The following is an 18,607-nucleotide window of genomic DNA, read 5'->3' as shown; positions in this document are numbered from 1 at the left end:
TTGCTTCACAATGTTGTCTTGATTTCTGCTGTAGAATGACACAAATCAGCCATAAGTATATATATATATTCCCTCCCTCTTGAACCTCTCTCCCACTTCCCCCAATCTCACCCTTCTAGGTCGTCACAGAGCACTGGGCTGAGCTCCCTTTTACACATGATAATGTACATGTTTCAAGGCTATTTTCTCAATTCATCCCACCCTCTCCTTGTGCCATTGTCCACTTCTGTTCACATTTCATTGTCTAGAACTGGGTTACATGGCCACATTTAGCTACAAGGAAGGTTTAATTGGAAAACCAATTGACCACATGAATACTTTATTCACAGAGAGACAGGGAAGCATGGAGATGATTGACAAGAAGCAGTTTACGCCACACACAGGGTATTAACGTAAGAGGAATATGGAAAGAAAAGTAGGATCAACTTAGCATAACAGTCCCAAATTGTCTAATATTACTAATTAACTTTACCACCATCAAAGTCCTATTATTCCATCTTGTTATTGAAGAAGGAAACATAATATGTTTTCCTATATCCCCACTCAGGATTCACTGGAAATTGTTTTATTAATAAAAGTAAGTATTTATTGAATATTAATGAATGTTGAGCTTCAGAATACATCCTCGGTGACCACAGATTTGTTGTTGCAGTTGCTAAGTCATGTCCGACTGTTTGCAACCCTTGGGACTGCAGCACAACAGGCTTCCCTGTCCTTCACTATCTCCTGGAGTTTGCTCAAACTCATGTCCATTGTATTAATGATGCCATCCAACCATCTCATCCTCTGTTGCCCCCGTCTCTTCCTGGCCTTCAATCTTTCTCAGCATCAGAGTCTTTTCCAATGAGTTGGTTCTTTGCATCAGGTGGCCTTGATACTTTGCATCAAGTATTGGAGCTTCAGCAACAGTCTTTCCAATGAATATTCAGGGTTGATTTCCTTTAGTATTGACTGGTTTGATCTCCTTGTTGTGCAAGGGACTCTCAAGAGTCTTCTTAAGCACCACAGTTCAAAAGCATCAATTCTTGTGCCCAGCCTTCTTTATGGTCTAACTCTCACATCCATACATGATTACTGGAAAAACCATAGCTTTGACTATATGGTCCTTTGTTGGCAAAGTGATGTCTCTGCTTTTTAATATGCTCACTCGGTTTGTCATAGCTTTCCTTTCAAGGAGTAAGCGACTTTTAATTTCATGGCTGCAATCACCATCTGCAGTGATTTGGGAGCCCAAGAAAATAAAATCTGTCACTGTTTCCAATTTTTCCCCTTTTATTTGCCATGAAGTGGTGAGACCGGAAGCCATGATCTTAGTTTTTTGAATGTTGAGTTTTTTGTTTTTTTTTTTTAATTTTATTTAAGCCAGCTTTTTCACTCTCCTCTTTCACCCTCATCAAGAGACTCTTTAGTTCCTCCTTCACTTTCTGCCATTAGAATGGCATCATCTGCATATCTGAGATTGTTCATATTTCTCCTGGCAATGTTGATTCCAACTTGTGATTCATCCAGCCTGGTATTTTGCATGATGTACTCTGCATATAAATTAAATAAGCAGAGTGACAATATACAGCCTTGATGTACTCCTTTCCCAATTTGGAACCAGTCAGTTGCTCCACGTCCAGTTCTAATTGTTGCTTCTTGACCTGAATACAGATTTCTCAGGAGGCAGGTAAGGTGGTCTGGTGGTAAGAGATTCCCATCTCTTTCAAAAATTTCCACAGTTCGTTGTGATCCACACAGTCAAAGGCTTTAGCATAGTCAATGAAGCAGAAGTACATGTTTTTCTGGAATTCGTTTGCTTTCGCTGAGATCCCACAAATGTTGGCAATTTGATCTCTTGTTCCTCTGCCTTTTTAAAATCCAGCTTGTACAGCTGAAAGTTCTCAGTTCACGCGCTACTGAGGCCTGGATTGAAGTACTTGAGAATTATCTTGCTAGCATGTGAAATTAGTGCAGTAGTACGGGTTTGAACATTCTTTGGCATTGCCCTTCTTTGGGACTGGAATGAAAACTGACCTTTTCCAGTCTTGTGGCCATTGCTGAATTTCCAAAATTTGCTGACATGTTGAGTGCAACACTTTAACAGCATCATCTTTTAGGATTTTAAATAGCTTAGCTGGAATTCTGTCACCTCCACTAGCTTTGTGTGTAGTAATGCTTCCTAAGGCCCACTTGACTTCATACTCCAGGATGTTTGGCTCTAGGTGAGTGACCACACCGGATCATTAAGACCTTTTTTTGGTATAGTTTTTCTGTATATTCTTGCCACTTCTTCACAATCTCTTCTGCTTCTGTGAGGTCCTTGATGTTTCTGTCCTTTCTTGTGCCCATCCTTGCATGAAATGTTCCCTTGGTATCTCTAACTTTCTTGAAGAGATCTCTATTCTTTCCCATTATATCATTCCCGTTCTATTGTTTTCCTTTATTTCTTTGCATTGTTCACATAAGAAGGCCTTCCTGTCTCTCCTTGCTATTCTCTGGAACTCTGCACTCAGCTAGGTACACTTTTTCTTTTTCCTTTGCTTTTTGCTTCTCTTCTTTCCTCTGCTATTGTAAGGCCTCCTCAGACAAACACTTTGCTTTCTTGAATTTCTTTTTAGGATGGCTTTGATCACCACCTCCTGTGCAATGTTATGAACCTCTGTTCATAGGTCTTCAGGCACTCTGTCTACCTAATCTAATCCCTTGAATCTATTCATCTCCTCCACTGTATAAATGTAAGGGATTTGATTTAGGTCATATATGAATGACTTAGTGGTTTCCCCTACTTTCTTCAATTTAAGCCTGAATATGGAATGAGGAGTTCATAATCTGAGCCACAGTCAGCTCCAGGTCTTATTTTTGCTGACCGTATAGAGCTCCTCTATCTTCAGCTGCAAAGAATATAATCAGTATGATTATTGTCGTCTCTCACATTGTTGAAAAGTGTTTGCTATGACCAGTGTGTTCTCTTCACAAAACTCTGTTAGCCTTCGCCCTGCTTCATTTTGAACTCTAAGGCCAAACTTGCCTGTTACTCCAGGTATCTCTTGACTTCCTATTTTTGCATTCCAATCCCCTATGATGAAAAGGATATCTATTTTTGGTGTTAGTTCTAGAAGGTCTTGAAGGAATGGTAAACCACTCCAGCATTCTTGCCTCGAGAACATCATAATCAGTATGAAAAGACTACAGATTAGGGGTACTCTTTTCAAACAAAAAATGCTTTCGGGAAAAAAAACTTTAATCATAAAAGGTAATTTTTGAAGTGTGATGCTCAAACAATCTTTTATACTATGGGTTACCATGGGAAAAATGATATCGATATCCTTAAATGTTATGAATTAATGATGTTAAATAGTCTTTTATTTTAGATTAAAATTGATGCATGATATGATTTAATTTATACATAATAAACCTAGATAGCATATTCAAAAGCAGAGACATTACTTTGCCAACAAAGGTTCGTCTAGTCAAGGCTATGGTTTTTCCTGTGGTCATGTATAGATATGAGAGTTGGACTGTGAAGAAGGCTGAGTGCCGAAGAATTGATGCTTTTGAATTGTGGTGTTGGAGAAGACTCTTGAGAGTCCCTTGGACTGCAAGGAAATCCAACCAGTCCATTCTGAAGGAGATCAGCCCTGGAATTTCTTTGGAGGGAATGATGCTGAAGCTGAAACTCCAGTACTTTGGCCAACTAATGCGAAGAGTTGACTCATTGGAAAAGACTCTGATGCTGGGAGGGATTGGGAGCAAGAGGAGAAGGGGACAACAGAGGATGAGATGGCTGGATGGCATCACTGACTCGATGGACGTGAATCTGGGTGAACTCTGGGAGTTGGTGATGGACAGGGAGGCCTGGCGTGCTGCGATTCATGGGGTTGCAAAGAGTCAGACACGATTGAGTGACTGATCTGATCTGATATCATATTTTAATACATAATTGTACCTATACTTTCATGTATATATATTTGTTGTTATTGTTGTTATTCAGGTGCTATGTTATGTCCGAGTCTTTGCAACCTCATGGACTGCAGCATGCCAGGCTCCCCTTTCCTTCACTATCTCCTAGAATTTGTTCAGATTCATGTCCAATGAGTTGGTGATGCTATCTAATAATCTCATCCTCTGCTGCCCCCTTTTCCTTTTGCCTTCAATCTTCCCCAGCATCAAGGTCTTTTCCAATGAGTAGGCTCTTTGCATTAGGTGGCCAAAGTATTGGATCTCCAGCTTCAACATCGGTCCTTCCAGAGCAAAATTAGGAGTTTAAAAAGGGAGGTGGCAAAGTTTCTCTGAAGAGAGAAGTCTTGGAACTTCTGTCCATTATCTTCATGTACTTGGAGTGTGCTCCTTGCCACCAAGATCTGCAGTGACCTCTCTGCAAGAACCAAATCAAGCTGCTCTTCATTCAACAGATTGGATCTAATTGCATATGGGTTTACAGTGCTCCTGACCCTGGAACTTGTTATCTTCCCACAGACCAGAGTAGTCTGGTCTGACACCAGGACTTCTGATTTGCATTATATAGTGGTGAATCAAAAGTGATACAGTGGTACTAAGATTACTGTTATGAGTTTGGGTTTGAAAGCTTGGAGAGTTTGAGTTTCTTCTAAACCCTTGCCTACAATTAGTGTAAGTTGGGGCCAGAGGAAGCAATGTCTTAGATTTGGAGAAAACACCTCTATAGTTTCCTGTAAGGGTGGAATGGTACACTAAGACACTGAGTTATGTGCATTGATAGTTCATTTTTTTTCATGCTGAAAACTAAGGATAAAAATGACCAATATTAGCATTACCATATGATACACAATTTGGGGTTTCAAATAACTGTAATACTGTGGTAAATATTGTACACTAGAACCTTGCTATTTCCAATGAAATTAATTTAGATTTAGAATTTTCTGGATGCTTCATGTTTCTGAGATTTCTAGTTGTTTTCTGTCAAAAACTCTTATAACTAAATTTTGAAACTCTCTATGAGAGAAACCTCATCTCAAAGTAATTAAATTCAATTTGCATTCATTGAATTTTTTATATTTGCAAGAAATCTACATGAAGCATATTAGTCCATATTAAGCTCCTGCCTCAATTTCAACTAAACTCTCGAAGTACAACAATTTTCTGTTATCTTTTTCTTCTATACATAGAAGAAAATTGAGAATAAAAATGATTTAGCACATATGCATATTTGTCCAACTATGATTATTTATTTTTAATTAGCAAGTTCCTTTACAATCGAGTTGCTACATATATGTTTTACTTGTTTCAGAAGAGGTCCTTTACCTTTTTTCCTTTCAATAATCATGCTAATTAAAATATTGAGCACCTCCACTAGCAAGATTTTTAGTTAACTAAAATTTAAAAATGTACAACGGTCTCAATCAAATACTAATACATTTAAACTTTCTCAGAAAGCAATATTCAAAGGTTATTTTTTAAAGACTATTTTGTAAACCATCCAAATGAGTTCCTGAACAGACTTGGAATACATCAGTCCTCAAAGTTGCTGATATAATCACTTGTATATATAAAATATCAATAATTTATAGAAATTAGAGCATGACTCTTAAAATAATTCTTACCTCTTTGTACTAGTGTCTGAATATTAGGAAGTAATTCTGACCATGGTATAAATTCACATTGCTGTATATCCACAAAATACCCAAAAATAGAATGTTCACCATTTGGAAGGTTGATACCTACATTTGAAAATGATAAATAAATAAAGAGTCTCACTCATGGAATGTTTAACTAAGAATATAATCTCTATCTGAGAGATGTGATTATTTGATCATAAATAATAATTCCTCATTATAGGTATAACCAAACACATAAAACAGGCCTATCATTTTTCCTTCTAATCTTTAATTGTATAAAAGCAAAGCTTTATTATCTCTGACTTATTTTGGATCCAGAAAGTAAGATGAATCATTCATTATCTGATATTGTTTGAAATCTTACCCAGAAGTTCTGATTATTACCATGTACTGTATATTATTCAGTTCAGTTCAGTTCAGCCACTCAAGTCATGTCCGACTCTTTGTAACTCCATGGATTGCAGCATGCCAGGCCTCCCTGTACATCACCAACTTCTGGAGTTTACTCAAACACATGTCCACTGAGTTGGTGATGCCATCCAACCATCTCATCCTCTGTTGTCCTCTTTCCCTCCTGCCTTCAATCTTTCCCAGCATCAGGGTCTTTTGAAATGAGTGAGTTCTTTGCAGCAGGTGGCAAAAGTGTTGTTTCAGCTTCAGCATCAGTCCTTCCAATGAATATTCAGGACTGATTTCCTTTAGGATGGACTGGTTGGATATCCTTGCAGTCCAAGGGACTCTCAAGAGTCTTCTCCAGCACCACAATTTGAAAGGATCAATTCTTCAGTGCACAGCTTTCTTCACAGTCCAACTCTCACATCCATACATGACTACTGGAGAAACCATAGCTTTGACTAGACGTACCTTTGTTGGCAAAGTAATATCTCTGCTTTTTAATATGCTGTCTAGGTTGGTCACAACTTTTCTTCCAAGGAGCAAGCGTCTTTTAATTTCATGGCTGAAGTCACCATCTGCAGTGATTTTAGAGCCCCCCAAAATAAAGTCTCTCACTGTTTCCATTGTTTCCCCATCTATTTGCCATGAAATGATGAGATCAATTGCCATGATCTTAGTTTTCTGAATGTTGAGTTTTAAGCCAACTTTTTCACTCTCCTCCTTCACTTCCATCAAGAGGCTCTTTAGTTCTTCTTCACTTTCTGCCATTAGAATGGTATCGTCTGCATATCTGAGATTGTTCATATTCTTCCCGGCAATCCTGATTCCAGCTTGTGCTTCATCCAGTCCAGCATTTCTCATGATGTACTCTGCATATAAGTTAAATAAGCAGGGTGACAATATACAGCCTCGACATACTCCTTTCCCGATTTGGAACCAGTTGGCTGTTTATAATGTCCAGTTTTAACTGTTGCTTCTTGACCTGCATACAGATTTATCAGGAGGTATTCCCATCTGGTATTCCCATCTCTTTCAGAATTTCCCACAGTTTGTTGTGATCCACAAGGCTTTGGCATAGTAGTAAAACAGAAGTTTTAGAGATGTTTTAAAGATGTTTTTCTGGAACTCTCTTGTTTTTTTGATGACCCATTGGATGTTGGCAATTTGATCTCTGGTTCCTCTGCCTTTTCTAAAACCAGCTTGAACATCTGGAAGTTCACAGTTTACGTATTGTTGAAGTCTGGCTTGGAGAATTTTGAGCATTACTTTGCCAGCGTGTGAGATGAGTGCAACAGTGCAGTAGTTTGAGCATTCTTTGGCATTGCCTTTCTTTGGGTTGGGATGAAAACTGACCTTTTCCAGTTCTGTGGCCACTGCTGAGTTTTCCAAATGTGCTGGCATATTGAGTGCAGCACTTTCACAGCATCATCTTTCAAGATTTGAAATAGCTCAACCAGAATTCCATCACCTCCACTAGTTTTGTTCGTAGTGATGCTTCCTAAGGCCCACTTGACTTCACATTCCAGGGGTGAGTGATCACACCACTGTGGTTTTCAGGGTCATTGCTGGCAAATAATTGTTCATAGTATTCCCTTATGGTTTTTTTTGTTGTTGTTGTCAGTTGTTATTTCTCCTCTGTAATTTCTTATTTTGTTTATTTGGGCCCTGTCTCTTTTCTTCTTGGTGAGATTGGCCAGAGGTTTACTGATTTTTGTTTACTCTCTCAAAGAACCAGCTTTTGGTTTGGGGGATGTTTTATTATTGTTTGTCTAATCTCCATTTTTTTCATTTACTCTCTGATTTTTATTTCCTTCTTTCTGCTGACGTTAGATTTTGTTTTTTCTTTTTTCTAATTATTTTAGATGATAGGTTAGTTTGTTTGAGATTTTTCTTGTTTTTTGAGGAAGACCTATATCACTATGCATCTTCCTCTACGAACTGCTTTTGCTGAACCCAACACGTTTTTTACAGCAGTGTTTTCATTACCATTTGCCTCAAGGTATTTTTTAATTTCCTCTTTGATTTCATCATAGATCCACTGGCTTTGTAGTAGCATATTGTTTTGCCTCAATGTAATCATTCTTTTGCTCATTTTTCCTTGTGTGATTAATTTCTAATATTTTCTTGATATGTAGTCAGAAAATATGCTTGAAATTTTTTTTTTAATTTTATTTTTAAACTTTACATAATTGTATTAGTTTTGCCAAATATCAAAATGAATCCACCACAGGTATACATGTGTTCCCCATCCAGAACCCTCTTCCCTCCTCCCTTCCCATATCATCCCTCTGGGTCGTCCCAGTGCACTAGCCCCAAGCATCCAGTATCGTGCATCGAACCTGGACTGGCAACTCGTTTCTTACATGATATTATACATGTTTCAATGTCATTCTCCCAAATCTTCCCACCTTCTCCCTCTCCCACAGAGTCCATAAGACTGTTCTATACATCAGTGTCTCTTTTGCTGTCTTGTACACCGGGTTATTGTTACCATCTTTCTAAATTCCATATATATGCATTAGTATACTGTATTGATGTTTTTCCTTCTGGCTTACTTGCTGAGGCTTGTTTTGTGTCCAAGTCAATGGCACCCCACTCCAGTACTCTTGCCTGGAAAATCCCACGGATGGAGGAGCCTGGTGGGCCGCAGTCCATGGGGTCGCTACGAGTCGGACATGACTGAGTGACTTCACTTTCACTTTTCACTTTCATGCATTGGAGAAGGAAATGGCAACCCACTCCAGTGTTCTTGCCTGGAGAATCCCAGGGACTGGGGTGCCTGGTGGGCTGCTATCTCTGGGGTCGCACAGAGTTGGACACGACTGAAGCGACTTAGCAGCAGCAGCATATGGTCACTCCTAGAGAATGTTCCATGTGTACTTGAAAAGAATATGTATTTTGGTTTTTCTGCATGTAATGTCCTGAGAATATCAATTAAGTCTAACTGTTTTATCATTTATTATCTCCATTGCTTTATTGATTTTCTGTTTGGAAGATCTCTGTCCACTGGCATGACAGGGCATTAATGTCTCCTACTATTATTGTATTTCTGTCAGTTTTTTCCTTTATTTCTGCTAATGCTTATTTGATTTTTGTGGGTGCTCCTATTTGGGGTGCATATATGTTAATGACTGTAATATTCTCTTCTTGTATTGATTGTTTTATTATTATATAATGTCCTTCTTTATCTTTATGGCCTTTTTAAAAAAGTTTATTTTGTCTTATATGAATATTGCTATCCCTGCTTGACATTTCAGTTTTCATGAAATATACTTTTTCATTCCATCATTTTCAATCTATGTGTGTCCTTTGCCCTAATGTGGGTTTCTTATATCTGTATATCTGTTTCCTTCTTCAGATTTGGAAAGTTTTCAGCCATAATCTCTTTTTTAAAGTTATTTTATACTTTTTAAAAAAGAAATTTATTTTTAAGTGATTGGTGATTGGTTTACAACATTGGTTTGATTTCTGCCATATATCAACATGAATTAAACATAGGTGTACATACGTCCCCTCCTTCTTGACTCTCCCTCCCAACTTCTGTCAGTCATAATTCTTTCAAATACATTTTTTATTCCCTTTTCTCTTTTTCATCCTTCTGGTATTCCTTCTATGTATAGATTGGAATGCATTATATTATTCAATAGGTCTCATACATTGCTTTAATTTCTTGTTCATTTGTCTTCCCTTTGCTCTTCTGACTAAGTGATTTCCATTATTTTATCTCCCAGGTCACTTTTTCATTCTTCTGCTTTGTACAGTTTGCCATCATTGCCTTTAGGCCAGCTTTTATATTAGAAAATCAGTTTCCAAATTTTAATTGGCTTCTGTTTGTAAAGCATCACTATGAACAAAGCTAGTGGAGGTGATGGAATTCCAGTTGAGCTATTTCAAATCCTGAAAGATGATGCTGTGAAAGTGCTGCACTCAATATACCAGCAAATTTGCAAAACTCAGCAGTGGCCACAGGACTGGGAAAGGTCAGTTTTCATTCCAATCCCAAAGAAAGGCAATGCCAAAGAATGCTCAACCTACCGCACAATTGCACTCATCTCATATGCTAGTAAAGTAATGCTCAAAATTCTCCAAGCCAGGCTTCAGCAATACGTGAACCGTGAACTTCCAGATGTTCAAGCTGGTTTTAGGCAGAGGAACCAGATACCAAATTGCCAACATCTGCTGGATCATGGAAAAAGAGAGTTCCAGAAAAACATCTATTTGTGCTTTATTGACTATGCCAAAGTCTTTTACTGGGTGGATCACAATAAACTGTGGAAAATTCTGAAAGAGATGGGAATACCAGACCACCTGACCTGCCTCTTGAGAAGTTTGTATGCAGGTCAGGAAGCAACAGCTAGAACTGGACATGGAACAACAGACTGGTTCCAAATAGGAAAAGGAGTACATCAAGGCTGCATATTGTCACCCTGCTTATTTAACGTATATGCAGAGTACATCATGAGAAACGCTGGACTGGAAGAAGCACAAGCTGGAATCAAGATTGCTGGGAGAAATATCAATAACCTCAGATATGCAGATGACACCACCCTTATGGCAGAAAGTGAAGACGAACTAAAAAGCCTCTTGATGAAGGTGAAAGTGGAGAGTGAAAAAATTGGATTAAAGCTCAACATTCAGAAAACTAAGATCATGGCATCTGGTCCCATCACTTCATGGGAAATACATGGGGAAACAGTGGAAACAGTGTCAGACTTTAGTTTGGGGGGCTCCAAAATCACTGCAGATGGTGACTGCAGCCATGAAATTAAAAGATGCTTACTCCTTGGAAGGAAAGTTATGACCAACCTAGATAGCATATTCAAAAGCAGAGACATTACTTTGCCAACAAAGGTCCGTCTAGTCAAGGCTATGGTTTTTCCTGTGGTCATGTATAGATGTGAGAGTTGGACTGTGAAGAAGGCTGAGCGCCGAAGAATTGATGCTTTTGAACTGTGGTGTTGGAAAAGACTCTTGAGAGTCCCTTGGACTGCAAGGAGATCCAACCAGTCCATTCTGAGGGAGATCAGCCCTGGGATTTCTTTGGAAGGAATGATGCTAAAGCTGAAACTCCAGTACTTTGGCCACCTAATACGAAGAGTTGACTCATTGGAAAAGACTGTGAGGCTGGGAGGGATTGGGGGCAGGAAGAGAAGGGGATGACAGAGGATGAGATGGCTGGATGGCATCACTGACTCGATGGATGTGAGTCTGAGTGAACTCCAGGAGTTGGTGATGGACACGGAGGCCTGGCGTGCTGTGATTCATGGGGTCGCAAAGAGTCGGACACGACTGAGTGACTGAACTGAACTGACAGTAATCTGCATTTCTACTAATAACCTTTCTTAACTCCTTCAGTATTTTCATTACTCCTTTTTGAACTTGTGATTTGGTAGACTGCAAATACGTGTTTCATTGTTTGTTCTTTCAGAGGAATTATCTTGATCTTTTAATTAGGAGTGGTTCCTCTGCTTCTTCATTCTACTCATATTTCTCTGACTCTACGAGTTTAGGAGAAATATTTATGTACTGCAGTCTTAAAGGGCTGTTTTTAATGTGAGAGTGTCCCCATGTAGACTCCATGAGTCTAGTAATTTTTGTTAGAGGCTGTTTTTAGTATGGATGTCTGCTTTTTCTCTCTTCAGTGTATGCTGACTGTTATCCCCTTGATAGGGCTTGTGACTGGTGTTGGGATGGTCAGAGCCTACACTGGATGTTGAGCTGGGCCTCCTCCTCGTTGTGCAGTTGTCACAGTCCTATTAGGGATGTTAGAGTGTACTTATTTAACCCTCTTTTACCACTAATCTTCACATTTAAATAGATGAGCTAAATAAATATAAATCCAATGATGAGTTTCAAATTAACATTTTGAAGTATGCATAATTATGACTTTTCCCTTAGAACTTACCTATTTGTGCATTGCCTTCAAATAATTCACGAACAAGGTTGTCAAAATCATAGGTTACTTTTGAAGGTGAATCAGGTTCAGAACTTGGATAAAATATTATGTCATCTTCATGTTCATCTTCACGTTGTAAAGTTCCTCCAAATGCCCAAGTAAATGCAAACACAAAAAGCTTTTGAATTGTTTTTTTTAATTTAATAGGATTTTTTGCCATGTACCGTGCATTTTCATCCCTGTGGTAGGCAGATGTGGAAAGATGAAGATTAAAATTTTTAGAAAGCAGTCTAGCAATTTATTGCATTATCACATCAAAATTTTGTTACTAAAATTTTTTATAGTTAAGTATTAACATGGAAGTTTTAGAGTTAATGTATAATTTACCTTTGGTAAGTCATGTAAATTATACACTGATACTATTTTTATTTTTAAAGTACCATATGTGTAAAAGATTTGTAGTCAAACTTTATTTCAGGTAATAAATGATGTTCACTTTTATGTTAGGTCAATTTGTTACTTAAGAGTTCATCTGTCTCTTGGGAGAGAATCTGGTAAGTCTCCATTTAATGTAGAAAGACATAAGTGAATAGTCATCCACTCTGTACTCTTCTCAAACAAGGCGTATAGGTTGATTGAAATCAAATTGGCTAAAAGCGGACAGTGTGAATCTGGGGAGAGTCTTCAGTCTGGGTCAACCCAGGTTATCTTGGGCTGTGGGACTCTCAAATAACATAGTGATAGCACAGATGATGATGGGGCTAACCAAAAGATCTGGGCCTGATTTCAGGATATTTTGAATGGTTCAAGATTTAGTTTTCATAAAATTACTTGTAAATTATGAAAATCCTAAAAATGTATCACTGAAGTTTATTGGCAATTGTTAATGTTTAATGCATGTATATAATCCTATTTGACATTTCTCCTCACATGTAAGAGACTGTTCAGCAAATTTTTTCTTGAATTCCTACTATATCTCAGTTACTGTGAACAAAACAAATATGATCACTTATTTTGGAGATAGGAAAATGAATACCAAACCATGATATGTGTAAAGAATAAAGAGTCAAGCATACTGTGGAGAATATTAGTAGAGATAGCTAATTTAGAGTTTGGGAGTCAGGGAAAACTTCTTTGAACAACTAACAGTTAAATTGAGACCTGAAAAATGAGTGCAATTTTGAAAAATGTAAGAGGAAGAACATTTTGAGAAGAAGACATACATGTGAGAAGACTATGAGGTGAAATGGTTACGACAAGTTTGAAGAACTGAAAAAGAAATCCAGTGTCTCTGAAGCATACCTAATTAGTTGAAAAGTTTAGGAGATAAGTCTGGAGATATAGGCAGGGGATTTTAAGCTGTGCCAAAACTTTTCCTTCCACTCTAAATGTAATGCAAAGTCATTAAATGGCCATAAAACAAAGGAACATTCTAATTTATGTTTTTAAAAAAATCAGACTCTTGCATATAAATACCAGGAGACACACACAAGAATAATAATCACAATAATATTTGTAAAAACCAAAAAATTGAAAAAACAACTTACGCTTTGCTGTTGTTGTTGCTATAGATGCTAAATTGTGTCTGACTCTTTGTGACCCAAGGGACTGCAGCACACCAGGCTCCCCTGTCCTCCACTACCAAAGTTTGCTCAGATTCATGCCCATTGGGTTGGTGATGCCATCTAACCATGTCATCTTTTGCTGCCCCCTTCTCTTTTTGCCTTCAATCTTTCCCATCTTTAGGGTCTTTTCCAATGAATAGGCCCTTTGCATTAGATGGCCAAAGTATTGAGGTTTCAGCTTCAGGACCAGTCATTCCAATGAATATTCTCGGGGTTGATTTCCTTCAGTATTGACTGGTTTGATCTCCTTGCAGATCAACAGACTCTCAAGAGTCTTTTCCAGCACCACTATTGAAAAGCATCAATTCTTTAGCACTCAGCCTTCTTTACGGTCCAACTCTAACATCCATACATGGCTACTGGAAAAATCATAGCTTTGACTATATGAATCTTTCCCAGCAAAGTGAAGTCTCTGCTTTTTAATATGCTGTCTAGGTTTGTCATAGTTTTCCTTCCAAGGAGCAAACATATTTTAATTTCATGACTGCAGCCACTGATCTCAGTAATTTTGGAGCCCAAGAAAAGAAAACCTATCACCTCTTCCACTTTTTCCCCTTCTATTTGCCATGAAGTGATGGGACCAGATGCTGTGACTTTAGTTTTTTTAATGTTGAGTTTTAAGCCGGCTTTTTCACCCTCCTCTTTCAGCCTCATCAAGAGACCCTAGTTCCTCTTCACTTTCTACCATTAGAGTGTTATCATCTGCATATCTGAGGTGGTTCATATTTCTCACAGCAATCTTGATTCCAGCTGTGATTAATCCAGCCTGGCATTTCTCGTAATGTACTCTGCATAGAATTTAAACAAGTAAGGTGACAGTATACAGCCTTAACATACTCCTTTCCAAATTCAGAATCAGTCAGTTGCGCCATGTAATGTTCTAACTGTTGCTTCTTGACCTGCATACAGGTCTTTCAGGAGACAGGTAAGGTAGTCTGATATTCCCATCTCTTGAAGAATTTTCCACAATTTGTTGTGACCCACACAGTCAAATGGTTTAGCATAGTCAATGAAGCAGAAGTAGATGTTTTTTTGGAACTCCCTTGTTTTCTCTTTGATCCAATGAATGTTGACAATTTGATCCCTGGTTCCTCTGCCTTTTCTAAATCTACCTTGTACATCCAGAAGTTCTCAGTTCATGTACTGCTGAGGCCTAGCTTGAAGCATTTTGAGCGTAATCTTACTATCATGTGAAATGACTGCAATTGTTCAGTAGTTTGAACACTCTTTGGTATTGTCTTTGGGATTGGAATGAAAACTGACCTTTTCCAGTCCTGTGGCCGTTGCTTAGTTTTTCAAATTTGCTGACACACTGAGTGCAACACTTTAACAGCATCATCTTTTAGGATTTTAAATAGCTTAGCTGGAATTCTGTCACCTCCACTAGCTTTGTGTGTAGTAATGCTTCCTAAGGCCCACTTGACTTCACACTCCAGGATATCTGGTTCTAGGTGAGTGACCACACCATCATGGTTATCCAGGTCATTAAGAACTTTTTTTGGTGTAGTTCCATATATTCTTGCTACCTCTTCTTAATCTCTTCTGCTTTGTGAGGCCCTTACCATTTCTGTTCTGTATTCATTTCATCTTTCCTTGAAATGGTCCTTTGATATCTCCAATTTTCTTGAAGAGATCTCCAGTCTTTCCCATCCTATTGTCTTCCTCTATTTCTCTGCACTGTTCATTTAAGAAAGCCTTCTTACCTCTCCTTGATGTTCTCTGGAATTCTGCATTCAATTGAGTATATCCTTCCCTTTCCCCTTTGCCTTTTCTTCTCTTGCCTTTTGCTTTCTCAGCTATTTGTAAGCCTCCGTAGACAACCACTTTGTCTTCTTGCATTTCTTCTTCTTTTGGATGATTTTAATCACTGCATCCTGTAAAATGTTATGAATCTCTATCTTTAGTTCTTTAGATACTCTGTCTACCAGATCTAATCTCCTGAATCTGTTCATCACCTCCACTGTGTAATCATAAGGGATTTGATTAAGGTCAGAATGAATGGCCTAATTTAAGCCTGAATTTTGCAATAAGGAGCTGATGATTTGAGCCACAGCTGGCTCCAGGTCTTGTTTTTGCTGACTGTATAGACCACTGTCTTTAATAATTGTCTATAATGCCTTTAAAATATTGTATAAACCATTCAACATCACAATAATCCAAGTCTATGGCCCAACCACTAATGCTGAAGCTTAAGTTGACTGGTTCTATGAAGTCCTACAAGACCTTCTAGAACTAACACCAAAAAAAGGTGTTCCTTTCATCACAGAGGATTGGAATGCAAAAGCAGGAAGTCAAGAGATACCTGGAGTAACAGGCAAGTTTGGCCTTGTAGTAAAAAATGAGCTGGGCAAAGACTAACAGTTTTGTCAAGAGAACACACTGATCATAGCAACACCCTTTTCCAACAACACAAGAGACAATTACACATGGATGTCACCAAATAGTCAAAACCTATGCTTATGAATGGACAAATTGTGACATATTTTCACAAAGAAATACACAGTGAAAATGAATGAAGACCTTCTACATGTACAATGGATTAATCAGAGGGACATAACGTTGAACAAAAATGCAAGTCACAGAAGAACATAGTGATTCCACTAAAGTTAAAACGTGCAAAGTTGAAAAATATACTGCTTAGGAATGTATTAATAAACATAAAATTCAATATAGTAGTTATCTCAGATGATGGGATGGCATAAGCTTTAGATAGGTACACTAGGGAACTTCAAAGATAAACCAGTACTTTTTAAAAACAACTCAGTGGTGTATATATGAATGTTTGTATATTATTATTTATATCTTACATACACTTTATAAATATCCTTTTATGGCTACTTGCTATTTAATAAAAATTAAAAATAATATATAGTTGTCATGTTGGATATGGACTAGAAAACTGGAAAAATTTAGGAGGTTATAGCAACAGTATAGGAAAGAAATAATAAACTTTTGGTCTAGGATGCTGATGATCAAGATGTAGATAAATGAAAGAATCTGAAGGCACAATTGACAGGTAAAAACCATAGTTACAATGTTCTATCATTTAAAAGCAAATGTGGCATAAATGTCTCAGGATCTCATAATGAGTTTATAGGAAAGCCTCAATAGTGAAACCCTATCCTACAAAATGGCAGAATTGTGGGGTGAGCACAACTATATCGCTATAGTTTCTATAACTATAATTATTGAACATTTACTCTACACCAGCTACTACTCTAGATATCCGGTACATCACAGCATTATTCCAGTTTTATTTATAAATGAAAAAAATCAAAGATCAAAAATATTTAGTAACTTGTTCAACATTTCTCAGCTCATAAGGGCAGATTCATAAAATAAATTCACATCAACTTTATTCCACTCTCAAAAATGTAGTGTCTGGACAAACGTATTCATATTACCTAGATAACTTACCAAAATCTGGTGATCTTGTATTAGATATACAGAGACTCTAAGTTAGAATAAAATAAATTTAATTGAATTTTGATATTAGGAAGTCACAGATTATTGGTTTATTGACAGATAATCCTGTTTCTATTAGAGTGTTTGGCACTTAGTAGTTAATAAAACATATCTTTGAATGAATGTAGCTGACCTGTTTTCCACATCTTTGAATTTAACAGAAACTTTTGAATGTGAAATTATCTCCTCAGATGAAATGTCCTTCAAATCTTCACCTTAAAAAAGAAAGAGAATTTTTCCACAATTAACAACAGACCTAAAATTTAGCTAGTTAATTAATGAGGTGTTATCTTTAACATGGGCTTCCCCCAGGGCTCGGCCATAAAGATCCACCTGCAATGCAGGAGCTGCAGGAGACACAAGTTTGATCCTTGGGTCAGGAAGATCCCCTGGAGGAGGGCAAGACAACCTACTCCAGTATTCTTGCCTGGAGAATCCCATGGACAGAGGAGCCTGGTGGGCTACAGTCCATAGGATCGCAGAGAGTCGAACACGACTGACGTGACTTAGAATACACACATGCAACCTTGACCACTGTTTACTTTGTGAACTGTCATAGAACATCCTTATTTCACATCAGTATCTTAGACTTATCAGACCAACTAGTTATCTTATCCCATCAAAAGTATGTTATCTTTTCTAAGATGAGAGGAGCAGAGAATGTATCTGCAATTGTTGAATTGATTACTATTTATTTGAAGAACAAATCTGTATATATATGTTCCTTATTCTATTCTAGCAACTTTTTGTAAGTTTGATTATTCCAAAATAAAAACTTTAAAACATTCAGGTCACCACCATCAAATATGGTGTGCATTACAAAGTAAATAATAAATGAGTTCTAATACATGAAGCATTAAAAAAAGAAAGCTGTATGTTTCAAAGAAAACTATCAAAGTAAACATCACACAGGTACAGTTTTTAGTTGTCTCTTTTCTACTTTCCATCATTCATTTTTTTCTCAAGTCATCCATTTCACAGAGGAACACAAAGAGTGAATGATTACTCATTATTCCTTGTCTTTTTTTTCTTTTATAATATTTGTCTTCTTTATATTAAAATAACATAGGGAACTTCTGGGAGAATGAACACAGAAAGATGCTGGAAGAGTGATGCTCTCAGAGAGAGATGGAAGCTTCCCACCCTCTTCCCCTGTGTTTCGCGCATTTCTCCCACTTGGCTGTTCCTGAGTTTTATCCACTGTAAGAAACAGGTGAATGGTGCTCTTGAGTGCCTTCTGTGAGTATCATTCACACGTGTTCTGGGGACACTTTCTTCAAAGGACCAGAAAGCATCCAGTTTAATCCCAGATTCATGGGGTTGTTGCAGATTACTGCTTGTTTCACTAAGACAAGAGGTAATCCATCATCGAGTATGAACTGTCAATTCTCTGTGTCTATACTGTCAAGACTCGCAAGTATAAGATGGGATCCTTGTTTACTTCATAACCAGCAAGATAAGACATGTGGAACCTTCTCCATAGAAAGAAATTTAAAGGGAAATGGGTCATTGCAAAGGCTAAAAGTTATATTGTTTTTATCAGACTGTGGAAGACTCTACACTCACATTTGAAAAATTACTGTTTAAAACAGTACAAACTGATGAGGGGTTGGTGGCGTGAGAAGAGGGGGGAGCAGTGTGGAATTGTG

The 18,607-nt window shown here is 37.7% G+C and overlaps 1 protein-coding gene across 9 annotated transcripts in view; it reads right to left on the bottom strand.

Moving 5' to 3' along the window:
* The window catches only part of DNAH14 (dynein axonemal heavy chain 14), a 378,420-nt gene that overhangs the window by 138,803 nt on the left and 221,010 nt on the right, over window positions 1–18,607 (bottom strand). For all 9 annotated transcript variants that reach the window (XM_070768034.1, XM_070768039.1, XM_070768038.1 and 6 more), the window contains 3 exons: window positions 17,092–17,173; window positions 11,878–12,107; window positions 5,562–5,678 (listed from right to left, as the gene is read on the bottom strand). In XM_070768034.1, coding sequence (XP_070624135.1) covers window positions 5,562–5,678; window positions 11,878–12,107; window positions 17,092–17,173 — 429 coding nt within the window. The remainder of the gene's footprint in view (window positions 1–5,561; window positions 5,679–11,877; window positions 12,108–17,091; window positions 17,174–18,607) is intronic.

Source organism: Bos indicus, chromosome 16 (genome assembly GCF_029378745.1).
Source record: "Bos indicus isolate NIAB-ARS_2022 breed Sahiwal x Tharparkar chromosome 16, NIAB-ARS_B.indTharparkar_mat_pri_1.0, whole genome shotgun sequence".
Classification (NCBI taxonomy): domain Eukaryota; kingdom Metazoa; phylum Chordata; class Mammalia; order Artiodactyla; family Bovidae; genus Bos; species Bos indicus.
The sequence above is the reverse complement of the archived record's forward strand: the minus strand, read 5'-3'. Positions and strand labels throughout refer to the sequence as shown.